General features: G+C 39.3%; 1 protein-coding gene across 3 annotated transcripts in view; it reads left to right on the forward strand.

Annotated features, from left to right (window-relative positions):
• Positions 1 to 15,767, forward strand: part of LOC118325418 (coiled-coil domain-containing protein 60-like) — a 33,744-nt gene that overhangs the window by 1,358 nt on the left and 16,619 nt on the right. For 2 of the 3 annotated variants that reach the window (XM_035658095.1, XM_035658097.1), the window contains exons 2-6: positions 2,977 to 3,054; positions 3,411 to 3,487; positions 9,840 to 10,010; positions 10,766 to 10,900; positions 15,008 to 15,112. In XM_035658095.1, coding sequence (XP_035513988.1) covers positions 2,977 to 3,054; positions 3,411 to 3,487; positions 9,840 to 10,010; positions 10,766 to 10,900; positions 15,008 to 15,112 — 566 coding nt within the window. The remainder of the gene's footprint in view (positions 1 to 2,976; positions 3,055 to 3,410; positions 3,488 to 9,839; positions 10,011 to 10,765; positions 10,901 to 15,007; positions 15,113 to 15,767) is intronic. The other variant, XM_035658096.1, reaches the window with a different exon arrangement.

Consider the following 15,767-nt stretch of genomic DNA (forward strand, 5'->3'; position numbering starts at 1 on the left):
CCTCAATCTAACATAAAACATTGCTATTGTTTAAAGAAATTCATTCGCTGAATTGGCTTAGCCATGCCTGTTGCCAATCCATTGTCTCTATGACTACAGTGAACAAGAATATTCCTGTATACACTGTAAATCACTGAGGAGGGAAAACAAGGCAATCTCATCTTCGGCATTTTCCTGCTCTATGTTATTGCATTTGCAATGCTTTTGATTCAGCTCTCTGTGGTGCTGTTAAGACAAATGCAATACTTACAACATTGTTTGGTGTATGTATGTTACTCCTGGGTATTGATGGAAATACACAGGCTAAGGGCACTTCACAGACCATTTGTAAAATAAATGTTCTGTTACATGTATGTATTGGAGCATGTACTTTCTGTGTGCGTCGATGTGTGCACATACAGTATTCATACGCTGAGGTCTCTATTCTCTGTGTCCACTGAAGTAGCAGAAAGGCAACAACAGTATCCCTTCCTGACTCAAAAGAGATTTGCAGCAAATGAGCTCATCCATCAGCTGAAGCGTGTGGGGACAAGGGGATGATGAGGAGAAGGAGGGTGAGGAGGAAGATGAAGAGAGACGATAGGGCGGAGCAGGGGCAGAGCAGAGGCAGGACTGCTCAGAGAGAAGCCTCACAGTGAAATATGACGGCCGTGGCATTTCCATGCTCTCCGGCACGTTCTCTTGTCCTTTGGATGTTGCAGCTTGAAGACTTGAGCTCAGCTTGGTCCTTTCCCAGTTTATCTGTAGCTTTGTCATCATTTTAAAAAAGTCATGGCATTTAAGGGCAGTAGCATTTTTAACTGCATTAACCATCAGTAATTCCAATAATTCAGCATGTACTCCGGAACGTTTTCTTTAAACCGTTTACATACAATTTTCCCCCCTTTTCTCCAGCTTTAAGGTTGGAGAAATTATGCTGTCTGACAGTATCGTATATGTCTTGTATCAATTTGTTCCAACTCTTCATTGAAGATATATCATGTTTACACTGAATGACTTATTCAGATCCTTTATTCTAGATGTCCTGTGCATCATTTCAGTCACATTTTCACCAAAATTCAGCAATATTTGGTGTCTGGAAACTTTGGGATCTCCCTGAGGACTTCAGATAAAGTTATATGAGTTTAAACAGCATTTAGCTGCACAGCATGACTTTGTAGTAGTTGACTTACCGGAGGGTATGCAGTTTAACAGGTTCATTTTGCATCGCTACAAAGGCATTAGAACCAGTAATCCAAGTTGTGAATGCTATTAGTCAGCAACAATTCAGCAATTTGGTTTCTGGAACTGAAAAGGGTCTCCTGTGTGGAAGCCTGATTGGGAACAGTAGATTATCTTTGGTTTTTTTTTAAGTCATTCATCTGTGGTCAGAGTTTGAATGCATTGTGGCTTGATTATCAGGAGAGAAGAATAGGCATTACACATTTTAAAGTCGAAATCGCATTCATAGTAATGGTACAGTAAATTTTACAAAGACAGAAGCATTTTATTTAACTTGCGAACATGTTTGATACTCTAGTAGAACTAATCAACTCGCAGATTAAAGGACACAACAAGATGGAGATCAGTTCTACTCTCACTTCCTTAGTTACTGTTAGTACCTGTCAAGCTTTCCAGTCGTGCTCGGCACAAAAGTAGTTTGCAGCGGTAACAATAGCATTTTAATGGCCCAGTGTGGAGGATTTGGTGGCATTTAGTGGTGTAATTGCAGATTGCAACTCCCTCTCTTCACCCTACCCTTCATAGTGAGGAGAAAGTATGGTGGCTGCGAAACACCCCTATCTAGAGTAGTCTTCGGTTTGTCTGTTCTGGGCTACTGTAGAAAAACATGGTGGTTCAACATAGTGGACTCATTGGAGGCGTCTGTAGAGATATACAGCTCATTCTAAGGTTACAAGATCATTCCTATATTCAGGTGATTATACACCAATGAAAACATAGCATATTATATTCCATTTCTGCCGACAAATCCTCCTAAATGTTACACACTGGACCTTTAACATTAAAAATTCTTAGTCATTTGTGAAGCAATTGTTTCTTCACTATGCACAGAGGTATGCAACAGGATACTCCTTCCTAGTAAGTAACTTTTTTTGTAATGTTGTATGCAATTGTTGTTTGGTTATAGTTAGCTACCTAATTGAGGTAACACTAGTTCCATAAGTTGGTTGGAAATTCTTTCTACAGCTGACTTTTTAATATAAAAAATCTCTTAAATATACACTTTATGGCCACATACGTGATATTTTGAAATAAAAGACTGAGGCTAAAGCTGCATGTCAAAAAGTTAGCACTCTTGCCAGTTAATGATTCATGTAGCAGACATGGAAATTAAGAAATGTTATAATAATCTGAATATTATTTATAATAATATTACAGATGTTTAAACATTATACTGTTGTTGTATTGTGGTTTGTCCTAAATGTAGTGTGATAAGGACAAGAAATAGTAAAATATGTTTTGTTCTAACGTAACCTTGCTTAGCTGCTTTGCTTTCATACTTGTTTGTATTTTCAAACCGTATGTTTTCATTTTTACTTTAAATAAAATAAAAGTCTTTTAGGATGAGGACTAACTGATGTGTGAGAAAATAATGCACAGTGGACTAGCTGCGAACTGAGCTTTAACAGAATCTGTAACCCCACAAACTAATTATCAGGAAATGCTAACAATTGCAGTTAGATGAGATTAACACACTGTAACCTATTGCTTACATTATTGCGGGAAATAGGTGGGAAAAAAGACAGAACCCTCCCTCTTTAAATGCCAAGTAACACTCATAATAGTACACTGCCTCAGCATGCTGATAAATACAGAACTGTGTCCGTATGTCCTTAACTAGCTGATACTATGTTGGAAATAAGTGTTTAACACTGTAACATGTTATTCTTCAGATTTAATAGATTAAAAAAATCCTCCTGAATATGAAGTCCAAGCTAATTGTCCTTTGCCTCCTCTCTGATGATCTATTCATAGGCGACTACAGATGACCCACCAAAGATAGTCGACCAGCCCATTAACAGCTACCCTCCAGATTCCACAGGAGGAAGCAAGGTGTGACTGTTAATCGTTAAGCCCACATTTATAGTCCTCTGACACCCTGTTATCTAATTTATACTGTAGAAAACATCAGTTTATCTTGCATAAGGAGTTTTTTTTACTCAATGCAGTTAATTATGTAGAGATTAATTGCCTGATTATCTGTCATTTCCATAAGCGATGTCATATTAGAGACAAAATTTTTACTCTTGGCCTGCTGCCCAATTTGCCTCTGCAGAGGTCACAGGGGGATGCGACAGAGTCTTTCATGGGTGAAGAGGTGCTCTGAGCTACAGAGCAATTCAGAAGACAAAAAGATAATAGCTGCTTGGCCTTTTTTATGTCTTTGTTTTTATGCACTTTTTTTTCAGAGTTTGCCAGTTTCTCGTACCCAGGCTGGAAAAAGAGCTGATATTGTTTCCCTGAGGAAGCATCTGGGCCACGCCAGGTGAGAATTACATATGTGGGTGTTTAACAAATATGGAAAACATGAATCCCTTCTGTTGATATAAGTATGTTGTATTGAACTGCTGTTTCCTCTGAAACAGATACCTATGCATGGAAAAAGTCATGTTTAAGAATAAAATGGCTCATAAAAAGGGAAAACTGCAACCGTGTGCTCACTGCAGGTATGCTCAGCTTTCAGTGTTTCTGTATCCTGCAGGCAGTGGAGTCCTGGCACTCAAAAAGCTGTGGCATTTGGTCCTGTGTGTGTGTGCAACCCCCTAACCCCACCACAGGGTGTAGAGACAACATCCTCTGGGGGCAGCCAAGGGTACTTCCAACCGGCTGACATTTCTGACAGCCTCTGATAGAGCCCAGAGTGTTGAATTATTCATACAGGTGTTATGGGGAAAGGTTGCCATTTTCACAGGAGAAACTAACCCCCAGATGAATTGTGGCTGTTTACCCCTGCAAGTGAATACAGTAGTAATGATTTGGGGCTGTGATGCCTTTTAGGCCAAATGGCAGCCCATTTTCTGTCAGCTCACATGTTGACTGCTCATAAGTCTCACTGCTTCTCTGGCAAGTGCAAACCGCTTAGACTTAATCAACTTGGTTTTGTTTTTCAGCTTGGGCAGTAAGGTGTAAACATCTGACACGTAGTGGTCTGTTTTTCAGCATGGACGTCTTATGGAAATATAAAGCATTGGGTTATTACCATTTTCTTCTCTCACCACAGATATCACTTACCTCTATTGGTATCTAGCCATGCTGATAGTTTTGGTTTTATTCACCTAGATGTTGTGATATCTGCTGTTGAGATTTCCACCCTAGTACAGTGGAAGTGACTGGAATTTCATTTTATTTTCTCATGACAGACAAAAATTAAATTGGAAAAACAGCAGCCTGTTTTTTCTGAAACAATGTCCTTGTTATTGGAGATAATCCTCTTCATTAAAAGAAAAGTTTGGCATTTTGGGAAATATGCTTCTTTTCTTTTGTTGCTGAGAGTGGGACGCGAAGATTGATACCACTCTAATGCCTGCCCATTCAGTATTAAGCTAGCTTAGCATAAATACTGGAAGCAGCCAAGAAATAGTTAAAGCAAGTAACTCCCTGTAAAACCACAATTTATCATTTTTCATTTATGTTTGTGTACGGATTAAACAAGGAACATTACTGCAAAAATGGCCCACATGTGTCCAACTGATGTAGTTTTACAATCATCCACTGTTGTAAAGTTAGACAACAAACCATTATTTCACAAACAGATCAAGTCCACTGAATTTCTTGGCTACTAATGATAATGATACTAATTAAGGTTCCATTCCATTTAGTGTTGCAGAGCCTTTCCAGTGAGCCAACATTTATAATAGCAGCACCCTGACTGAATGAAACAGAACCTTAAAAAGTATCATTGGTAACAATTGTGTTTACCCTACTATTTCATATCCAAATGGCTGCTGTAGGCTTTGGTGGTAGGTAGCTTAGGAGAAGGTAAGGCTAGCTGTTTCCCGCTTCCAGGTTTTATGCTAAGCTACAGTAATTGCCTACTTGGCTTTAGTTCTGTACTTAATGGATATATCGATCTTGTTATATAACTCTCAACAAGAAAGCAAAAAAGTGTATTTTAAAATGTCAGTTTATTCCCTAAAGCGTTTTATAACTGGGACATTGTTATGGTAAAAGTATTTTATGTTTTTTTATTTTATGTTTTGGCAAGCAGTCACACTTAATTGCAATATTATTGAGTACATGCTGCTCAATTATTTATCACTTCCCATTTACTTCCATTGCATTGGGGGTAGATATTCGTCTCTAACATCTAATTACATCTAACATTAGTATGATTTGGGTGAACTGACCCATAATGCATGATTTTGCTCCATTAAATTAATCAGATGTGTGATGTTGGGTCTAGCATCAGTTTTCTTTTAGGAAAGATCCCAATTCACAGATAAAAGCCAAAAATATAAGAAAAATGCGATGATAATATTACATAATGTCTAATATATTTCAAATGGCTCTAATCCTCCGTAGGATAGGGATTTGTCAAATAATTTAGTTAATCTCAAAAACACAGACACAGCTGTAATAATTGTCTCCTTTTCTTCTGTTTAAAGATGAGATGGAAATTAGGACACAAATTTAAAGATATTTACTTGAATTTTATTGGTTCCTGCACCACAACAGTCATGTTATTTACGCCAGGTGTACCTAAAATAGATTTTGTTTTTGCATCTTTGCACTGATTTTATGGGTTTTTACCATTCCTTATATACCCAGAGCATGCACTTCTGTCACAATACAGAGGCAACTTGTGATGCTCCAAGAAATTATCTGGTGTGTAGATTCCTTGAAAGTTCAGTTTGTTTTCATATTTCCTTCTTTTACCTTCATGTTTTGTCTTAGTAGACACCACAAAGCCCAATCAGTGTTTTGGCTCTCACCCTCGTCTCTGGTACTCTGTCATTTATGACTGCGGCAGCTTGTGTTGTCGCAGTCTGCGATTTGTCTCTGGTGATGTTGACATGAAACATCCCATGCTGGCTTGTCAACACTACTGCAAGTCCTGTTTCTCTTTACGTTGTAGCTGACAGATAATACTTCCCATGTAATATTATTCTGCTAGATTTATAATTAGGACTTGATTATGAAATGTGTTTGAACTCCTTTACGTCATGTTGCAGTGCCTTGTGTATGATACCCTACAAACATGCTTAAGGCTTTAATCAGAACTTGCACATTCAAAATTCACATAAAGGAATGTATGATGATGTGAGAGTAGAGCCAATGAGTAGATTTAAAATAGATATCTTAGTTGGTGTAATCACTGCAAAGATTCCTCACCTACCACAAACCTTATCCCTTTTTGTTGCCTGGCAACAAGCTGCCACCCAAGGGCTCCAATGATTTGATCTGTTAAAAACTGTCCCCCTCCACCACTACCCTCCCCCTATGCACAAATGTCAAATTTTTTTACATTGCAATCAATTTTTAACCACCTATCAAGTCCTCCTTCCAAGCATTGTCAACTTTAATGAGCTTTTCAAGCCAGCCTGTGATGTGTGGTCATGATTCACTCTCACAAAGAAGAATAACTTGTTGTTGACTGGAAGGACAGACGGTGGTGATGAGAAAAGGCATAATGGGGTTTCACTTCAGAGCTTCTTGGCATTCAAACACAAAAGTTTCATTGTGTGTTTGTGTATTGATGATACATTGCTTCTTCTCAATGCCTTTTATTTTCTTGTCACACCAAATACTGCAGCCTGTCATTGACTCGGCAGCTTTCTTCTGTCTGCTTCTTTCTCTCTCTTCTCCCCCTTTTCCCTTCAGCATATTATTGTTCAGCTTTCATGTTACACTCTGGCACAACTGGCGCTGTTGTCACAAACATTTGTACATGTGGTGCATCAAACACAAGCAGAAAGACACCCACTTGCCTGCCAGTTATTAGATATTAATCAATTTTAAAAAACATTAGCTGAACTAAAGTGAAAGAGTCACTTTAGCACAAAGAGCTAACGAAATTAGTCACGTCTGAGGCAAGGTCACTGTGCCACCTCCCACACTCTTGGCAGCCGGCAGCTACTCCAGGGAAAAACTTTTTGCACATTTGAAGCTACGAGTCATTAGCGATGCTGATAGAAACACACTTTAATTAAGACTGCCGCATTTTGGACTTAGATGTCACATCTGAAGATTAATAAGTAATATCAGGGGTGTGGTGGTATGCAAATAGAACAGACATGCCTCTGAGCTAAACTGGTGCACTCGTTGTATCACCGAACAGAGCCAGATTAGCATGCTGGAACACAAGTGCTTGGTGCCCCCCTCCTAGGCTGAAGTGCTTGGCTCCACTTGTGGGCGAAATATTACCAGCCAGCTGCTCGCTAGATAACAAATAAGAACTGGAGCAGCAGAGGGTTGGAACATATGCAGGCGTTTGTGGTTTCAGCCTTGCAAAAAACTAAATCTGGTCTGCCTGGAGAGAAAACGTCACAAGAATATTGTGAGGTCACCGGTCACTTCTTCTTGTTGGTTTCTTGTCATGTTTATAATTAGGAAATTGAAGCTGCTTCTTGTTAAATGCACTAAGTCACTCTTTACAACTAGATTAGCCAAATTATGTCTAACAAACTAAATGAATGTGTTTCCCTCCTCATAAAACATTGGAAAATACTTTCAGCATGTTAGAACTTGAATCATTTACATCACGGTTTTATCAAAATAACTGTATAACATTTTCCAAGAAGTTACCCCATTCATACCAAAGTAAGTTGTTCACTGGGCACGTATTCTGCAAACGTTTTTGAGGTTTGCTCAGGTTTCTGCATTTTTGGGCTCATAGAGCATGAGTACTAGAGTGTTTCTCCAGCTGAACTAGTTAAAGGCATGCACATCAGAAATGTGTTCACATTGTGCAACCCACTGTACGTGCACATTAGTGTTTTACTCCCACTGGGCCCACCTGCATGTTCCCCTACAGCCCACAAACTTTACATAGAGATGATGTCACGTTTTCCTAGGCTCTCGTTCTACAAATATAAAACCTTCATGGATGAAAAATTCATAATACAAAGAGTAATAATTGACCTGTCTGCAGTTGGAGCTGTCAGAATTGGGGGAAATGCTTTTTGGGCCACATGGGATTTTTTTCCGTTGCAGTACAATGAGTGGCCCTGAGAACAAATTGGTGGCAAAGCTGAATGACAGCGTCCTATCCATCTTTCTTAATACATCCATTGTTTACATCCATTTTTGTTAGCTAGCTGTCTTTTTTAGGGATGCACAATATGGATTTCTTTTTCAGCTGCTATGATAACTGATAATTACCTGCTTCCCATGGCTGATAATAATTACACACTTGATGGCAAGAAAGGTTAAGATGTACTGAGAAAAGATATTTGATATTCCATTGCTCTGACCTAATGTAACTGACATTCCATTTCTCAAACATACTTTGGCTTTCATAGACTGTAAAGGCTATCAATGTTTTTTTTTTAATTATTATTATTATGGACCGATAATTCATTAGCTGTAATTTAATTTTCCAGATAATTCATAATAATAAAAATTTCCCATAATCGGACGATAATTGTATCTGCCCTGATAAGTCCCTAGTCTTTTTCATCTCTGCCTTTTGCTGGCGTATTACTACATTTCTTGGCTCATTACTGCCACCAACTGTTGATCAGTGGAATAACACGAAACCATTGGCAGGAATGTGTATGATAGCTCCTGCATGCACGAATACAAGTGGTTGATGCATGTGCTAGTAGAGCTTAAGAACTCCGGAGGGTACCTTTAAATGACTCATACTGTCTAATGAAATCATTCCCTTGGACGGCAGAATACTGTAGAAGATAACACTATGTCCATATAATCTCAATACATTTTCACTGAAAGTATATAAACAATACTGAATTATTGCTCAACCCTAATATACTTTATTCTCTAGGTATACCTTTTGCTTATCTCAGAGTCACAGTCATATTGAAACTCCTGATGAGTGCTGAACTTCTCCAACCTGAAAAACATTAATATAAGCTCAACCACAGCCTTCCTTTCATTTTAAAGCCCATACAGCCCTGTAATATTTCTTTTGAGTCCCAGTCGATTTCAACAACAAAGGATCATACAGCTGACACGGTGTACGCCACCTTGATTTTCAATTCCAGCTGACAATAACGAGCTTCGTGGCAGCCTGCACTTTGACCTGCTTTCCATAGCCTCCTTAACTAACAAGAAGGCAAACTACTTATGTGAAATTATTAAGAAACACTGAGGTTTGTTACCTTGGCCGGTCTCCTGGCAAAGTCACCTCGACAGTTGCTTCTGTGCGTGCGTCTTTTAATTTTCCACCGCAGCATTAATGCAAAGGTAATTACGCGTGCAGTATGAGAAAAACAAGCAAACAGTATTTGAGGAAAGGTTATGGTTGGAAGCTAAACCGCCATAATTAAGTCATTAATCTGGCCAGACGTAACACGTTTCTCCCATAATGCTCTAGTTAGGTGTCATTTGTGCCTGCCTGCTGCTTTGGTGTGCTCTGATTTGGATGATTTACAGTGCGTGCAAGTGTGTGTGTATGTGTGCCTGTGTGGTTGTGAGGGATTATTGTAATGACACACGAGCACTTTTGACTGTAACTCATCGGCTTTGATGGTTTTTGTATGTCTCTGGCAAAGACAGGAGATTAATGTGTCGGCTTGACATTAGTGGTTTATGTGCGTTTTGTGTTTTTCTTTTTTGTCATTTGGGTTGTTGAAAGGTGAACATATATCATTATTAAAGCATGCTGGTGATGCCCCTGTATTTATGACTCCCGCTTGTGCCTCTCTGCTTTGCAGGCGTTTGGCATCCGCAATTAAGCGGGGCCAAAGCTACTTCCACCTCCTGCAGAAAGAGGAACGGGAGGAGCAAGAGGTGGAGGAGAGTCAGCAGATGAGGAAGGAGGAGCAGCTTAGAAGAGAGCCACGACCTCCCAGGTTCTCTTCTGACTCAGACAGCGAATCAGAGGGGTGAGGCACCAACTCACATCAGCTCAGTTTCATTTCTTCTTGCAGTGTCTCTCTGGAATAGTTTCAGCTTATGTGTAAGGCAGATGTAGTGTATTTTACTTTAAACCAAAACTAGGATTGGACTAAGGTCTTTACTTTTTCCCAAGAATAATTAAAGCTACACTAATCAATAATCTTATATTAATATCAAGTGCTATGCTGATTAAATACAGTGTACCACTCTGTTGTTCCCCTCAGTTCTACAGAGAGTTTTGGTTCTACAGCCCAAAACTTTATTGTTTTCGTTCACACTCCCATCAACCCTGTCTCCAGCAGCAGAAAGCTGCTATATTTAGCAAAAAGGCTCTGATAAACCCATCCCCTGCACAGCTCCAAACGGCAGACAGACAAAGTTAGCACTAGCTGGTGAACATAGTGGAGAATTTAGCAGAGCCGGATGTTTCCCCTAGGAGTTGGCAGAGACCAAAACAGAGCTAAAAGGAGGGTGAATCATATTCCTCAGGGGGCTAACATTCAGAGTGTATGGGAGCCTGTTTATGAACTTCACTGGAGATTTGTAGAGACACCTGATATATGTACGGTATGTATGAGATATTTGCAGCTTAGTTGGAATTTAGTATTAACATCAGCTTTCAAAACATCCAGATATTGTTAAACCAACATGCATGCTAAAATAGTTAAAATATACAGCAGATGAGCCAAAGCTAATTGAGGTCATTCTTAAGCGCACTGCACTGCACCTGTGCTGCATTCAGGTGGCCTGTGCCTGCAGGAACCAGCTGGTCAAGTGCGAACGAAGCAAGGCTACGCAGGAGGAAGAGCCAGTCAGCACGACCTTTCACCCCTGTCCATCATTCTCTGATCTCTCCTCTGCTTAGTGAAGCACCGAGGTAAGATTACTACACTGTACAGCCTGTTCCTTCAATAATATTCAACATGGTGGCCTTTAAATGAGCCGTTTCATGTTCAAGTGTTTTAAGATACTCAAGGGTAGAAGCGGTCTAAGAGCTCAGATCTGAGTATGGTTGATACTTTAGGCCACATAGACCTTAGAGAGGCTGAGCTTGCTCTTGGTCGGTGCACGATGCATTCACAAGCCACATCATATCTCAGTGATTTTTCTTGCTAAAACAGCATAGGTCAGCATTTTAATATTTTGTTCAGCGATTCTTGTACTTGTAGAAACCAACTACCAAGCTGCTTCTGTGTTAACAGATGGAGACAGAGTTGTGCAAAACCCACTCTGCAGCAGCTAGAAAGCAGCAGCATGCTCGTTACTTACAGTGCAAGAGCTTCAGCCTGTCACTTTCAGTCTATAACCTTCAGATATACAATGCTCATACCATGTTGAGCTGAACTTCACCGTGTGCACTTTGTACAGTTGGTAGAGTTGACATAGTGTAGTGTACACACAGTATGCTGTTTGTTGTATTTCCTCTGCAAAATTAATTTAATGTGGGATGGTCTTCAACGTAGTCAGAAAAAGGCTCTGACCTTCAAAATGTATTGTTTGTCGAATCAGAGCTCAAAGTAAAGACAATTTTAAATATCAGCGCTAAGAGGATCAGGTAATGGCTCTTAGCGTAGTTAGGTATAACACCTGAATATTTGTTTCTATTATTACTTATAGCACACTATTCACTCCTTGTTTAAATGGCAACATAGGTTTCAATGTATTTTCCATAAGAAACACCACACGCTGTACTGAAGTAAAGAAAAGGATGAGATTGTTTGAAAAACATTAGATTTTAAGGAATCACTGCACTTATTCCACCCTCCTCCGTCAGTCAGTGTTCATCCGTTTGATTCATGTCAAACAGATGTGTTACTACACCTCAGCAAACATCAAACAAAGAAAAGCAAACAGGCAGATTGCTGAATATTTAATGTAAAACATCTGACAGTGAGAGATATTCCTGATGCTTTCATTTTGTATTTCTTTCATTCGGCTGACTCCTTTGATGCTGCATGAACCAGAGCTAACCTTTCTGAAAAAATGAGTCAGAAAAAGTTTTCTCTGACAAATCTGCCTTGTTGGCTGACAATAAACACACACGCTACTGGGGTTCACAAAAGCAACATTAAGTGGTTTCTGCTCTGCAAGTGTTATGCACTGCTTTGATCTTATATAGAGGATTCAATGGCAACACTGCCTACCATCCACAAGTACTAGCATTTGAACAAAAGTGTAATACAGTATGCATCACACATTATGTTGGGACGGTGTAAGTGTAATGTGGTTGAAAATTATTGAATAGCAAAGCAGGAACATTTAAGCTCTCAAACTAGGAGACACCTATACCAGTAGTGAGCCAGGATATGTTTGCACTTCTGTCACCCAAACTAACTAACGCATATATTTAGTGTAATATTTTGGCATAATTATAAACTTTCATCATACTGTATATAGTTTGTTTACAGCAAAGTAGAGGTCTTGAACCAGGCTAGCATTTAACCAAGTACGATATAACATTTTGATATGTTAACTGCTCGATAACACTGGTTCAGTCAGGACCATTTTTGTCCAAAGAAACCTATCCCAAATGCAGAATGGTATATTCGGCTGTATGACTCTGTTCTGGGACCTCCTTGCTCTTCCATGTGCATATGGAAAAGCTTAAGACAAGGAGAACAGCAGCAAATACCCCCCAGGGTACAGAACAGAGCAAGCATCAAAAGCAACATAAATGACATTGATTAGATCAGATAAAGCATAAAATGAGGAGCTGGGTTGGAAGCGAGTTGCAAAGCGGCTTGCAGAGGAAGCAGCAAAGGTAGGCAGGCTAAAGCAACTTAAATAAGGCGTCCTGAATGATATTTGTGAATTGGATGCTTGAAGGGAATAAACTGAGCCATCAGCTGATGTGTGATGTGATGAGCTTGACTTTGTGGCCTGCCTGAACTAACGCTGTGCTTAATTTATCAATGGTAAATCTTCAGTAGTTTTAAACCAAATAATTTACAGCCTCTTGTTTATTTATTTATTATTGTACTGAGAGTGTAACCTGAGATTTGAATGTCTTTGCTTTCAAATTAAAGTCTTGAAGGAGCGAAGCCTAATCTTTGCAATTTATGTCTGACTTAAATTAAAGTCTCAAGGGTTCAAGTGTGCTAAAGTCACTGTGAAAGCAAATAAGGACCTAATTTAAGTGATTAATACATTTATGGCCAGTGCTGATTCACTTATATCGTATATACTGAAAATAAAATGCTAAATGGAAGCGTGGCTTCAGTTATTTCAGGCTTGTTCTCTCACCTTCATGGACACAGGAGTCCTCTGTGCTTTACATTTGTCTGTGCACTGTTCCACGGTGACAAATCTGCAGCCAGAGTTTATGATGCATCACCTCCAACTCTACATGCATTTCCTCTGACACTGCATTATTGCCACTGCCAGAATACAGCCTTGTTTTCTGGCGAGACCTCTGGAAAATAACAACCCTGTTCAAAAGCTGTTACCTGACATTTGACAGATCCTAATCTAGCAGACTATCTGCCTGGCAGACAAATGGCATGGTCAATAATGAAAAGAGCTTGGAGGAAGTCAGGGCAGCAACATTTGTGGGCAGGGGAAGCAAGGCAGAAAAAGAGGCAGAATTCATATTGTATTGTTTGATGTGTGAGGAGATCACGGGAATGGATGTGGTCATAAAGCCTTGAAGCGTGAAAGTGTCGAGGTGACAGACGGCACCGCTTGACTGCAGGTGACACAGTAACCAAGCTTTTAGAGAGATGGCATGTTTTGCATTTGTTCTCACCACAGCAGCTCCCGTATTGAAGAGTCGGGCCTCTTGTGGCGATGTTTTCATCCACTTATTTTACCTGCAATAGAAGATTTGATGGGATATGATTGGTTTTGCAGTGGCTATTATTGACCATTGGAGGGGGTAATACCACCACAGCTTAATGTTGTGCTATTTACTTTTTCTTGTGAGAAACACCTACAAAAACACAATAACTTTGTCTTGGTGGCACTGATGCAGGACTCCCCATACAGTGTAAAAGATATGTGTAATTTTATTTAATGAGCTAGTTTGATTTAGAGATCAAGATCTGTATTTCAGAGATAACACAACCACACCACCAGCATACAAGAAAACTATGAATACATGGTATTAAAGAAGAGTAATAAAAAGAAAAGGAAACGAAAAGTCTTATGTATCTCTATTTATTGCTTAAAAATAAGGAACAACGTATCAAAATTTACTGTAATTTGACTTCTTGGAAAAATCCACTAATATCATGTTCATCCTTTAGTCATTGTTGGAAAAAGCTACTAACATGAATCACAAGGCCTCTAAATGACTTTATGACACCCTCGAAACTAGATAAACTGTTTTTAGCCTCCAGCATGATACAGCATTGCAATTCTGGGATACAAGTTAGATAATAAACACATCAGAACACAAAAGCACTGCAAAATTATTCGAAGAAAATATTTTTAAAATGTTGTATGAGGTAGTGATGTCAAATGTTCCTCCTTAAAACAAGAAACCGGTGGAAACTATTCCCAATACACTTGCTATGAAACAGTTCATAGATATAACATTTCATGATTTCTTGGTCCTGAAGCTTAAGGCCACAACGATGCATCTGAAATGTTTTCTCCTCTCTCCTTTTCTCCCGGTGTATTGTCTATGAGTCAGAAGAGAACATATTGTATGTGAAGCTGTGGACAAAAGCAATCAGCTAGGCTGTTTTCGTTGTCTATAAAATGTTATTTTGAGTGTGTGTTTTCAACCATTGCCATTGTTCTGCTTGTGAGTTGCTGTGACCACAAAAAAGAAATTGTCGCCCCTCTCATCTGTTGCTATAATTGCAGTGGTTCTGACGGTAGTCTGACTATTATAATCAATAATTTACTGGTACTGGTAAATGGAAGTAGTATGAAAAAGCAATATTTTGTTTTCTAAATATATTGATATATATTGATGGATTATTTGTATAAACCAACCTCAGATAGATGTTGATGTTAATGTTTTTGTGTGCTGTTGCAGGAAGGTCATCTACCGCCAGCTCTGCTGTCTGAATTGGCTGCTGGAGGCCTTGACTCTGGATCCCTCCGGCAGAGTCGGCCCCCTCGCGGCCTGCTGGGACCCCAAGTAAGTTATTCCGGGGTCAAAAGTTCTTACAACCCACACACAACTACTCGGTGGTCAGTTAAAGCAAATGTGTGAATAAGACGTTACCTTTTAAAGCTGCCTTATACACTGATACCACTTATCTGCCCACCCTCCTGTGTAAAACTCATAGCTTTAATTGCACAAATAAAATGTTACTTTTGTTAACTGACGCTGGGGGAAAATGTTCCAAATGGTCCTGCTGGGAAACAGTCTATCGTTATCATGTTTTATGATTTCTTGGTACAGAAGCTGAAGGCCCCAACGGTGCGTGTTTTTTTCTCCTGAATAGTTTATTTCTTTTTATATGCTGTGGATATTTGTGAAAACATGACCTGTTTAACTTATATGTTTATGAATTGATAATCCTTCAATTATTTTAGATAGTGTTCACGTTTGACAAGATAATGGTACATATATGTTGAGCAATGAGACAGAAAAGCACATAGAGCGTTGGGATTATGACAGAGACTGCGTTCATACTCTCACAAAGCGTCATACATAAAACATTACCTGTCATTTATTAAAAATGGTGATTCCATTAGCTGGAGCCCCAGTCTAGAGGCTAAAACACTGCAGCATGAGTGACATATCCATCAGCGATCAGCTCATTAGGACTCTGACCTCTGCACACTGA

This window comes from Morone saxatilis, unplaced genomic scaffold (assembly GCF_004916995.1).
Source record: "Morone saxatilis isolate NCDOM2014 unplaced genomic scaffold, NCSU_SB_2.0 Contig16, whole genome shotgun sequence".
NCBI lineage: Eukaryota > Metazoa > Chordata > Actinopteri > Moronidae > Morone > Morone saxatilis.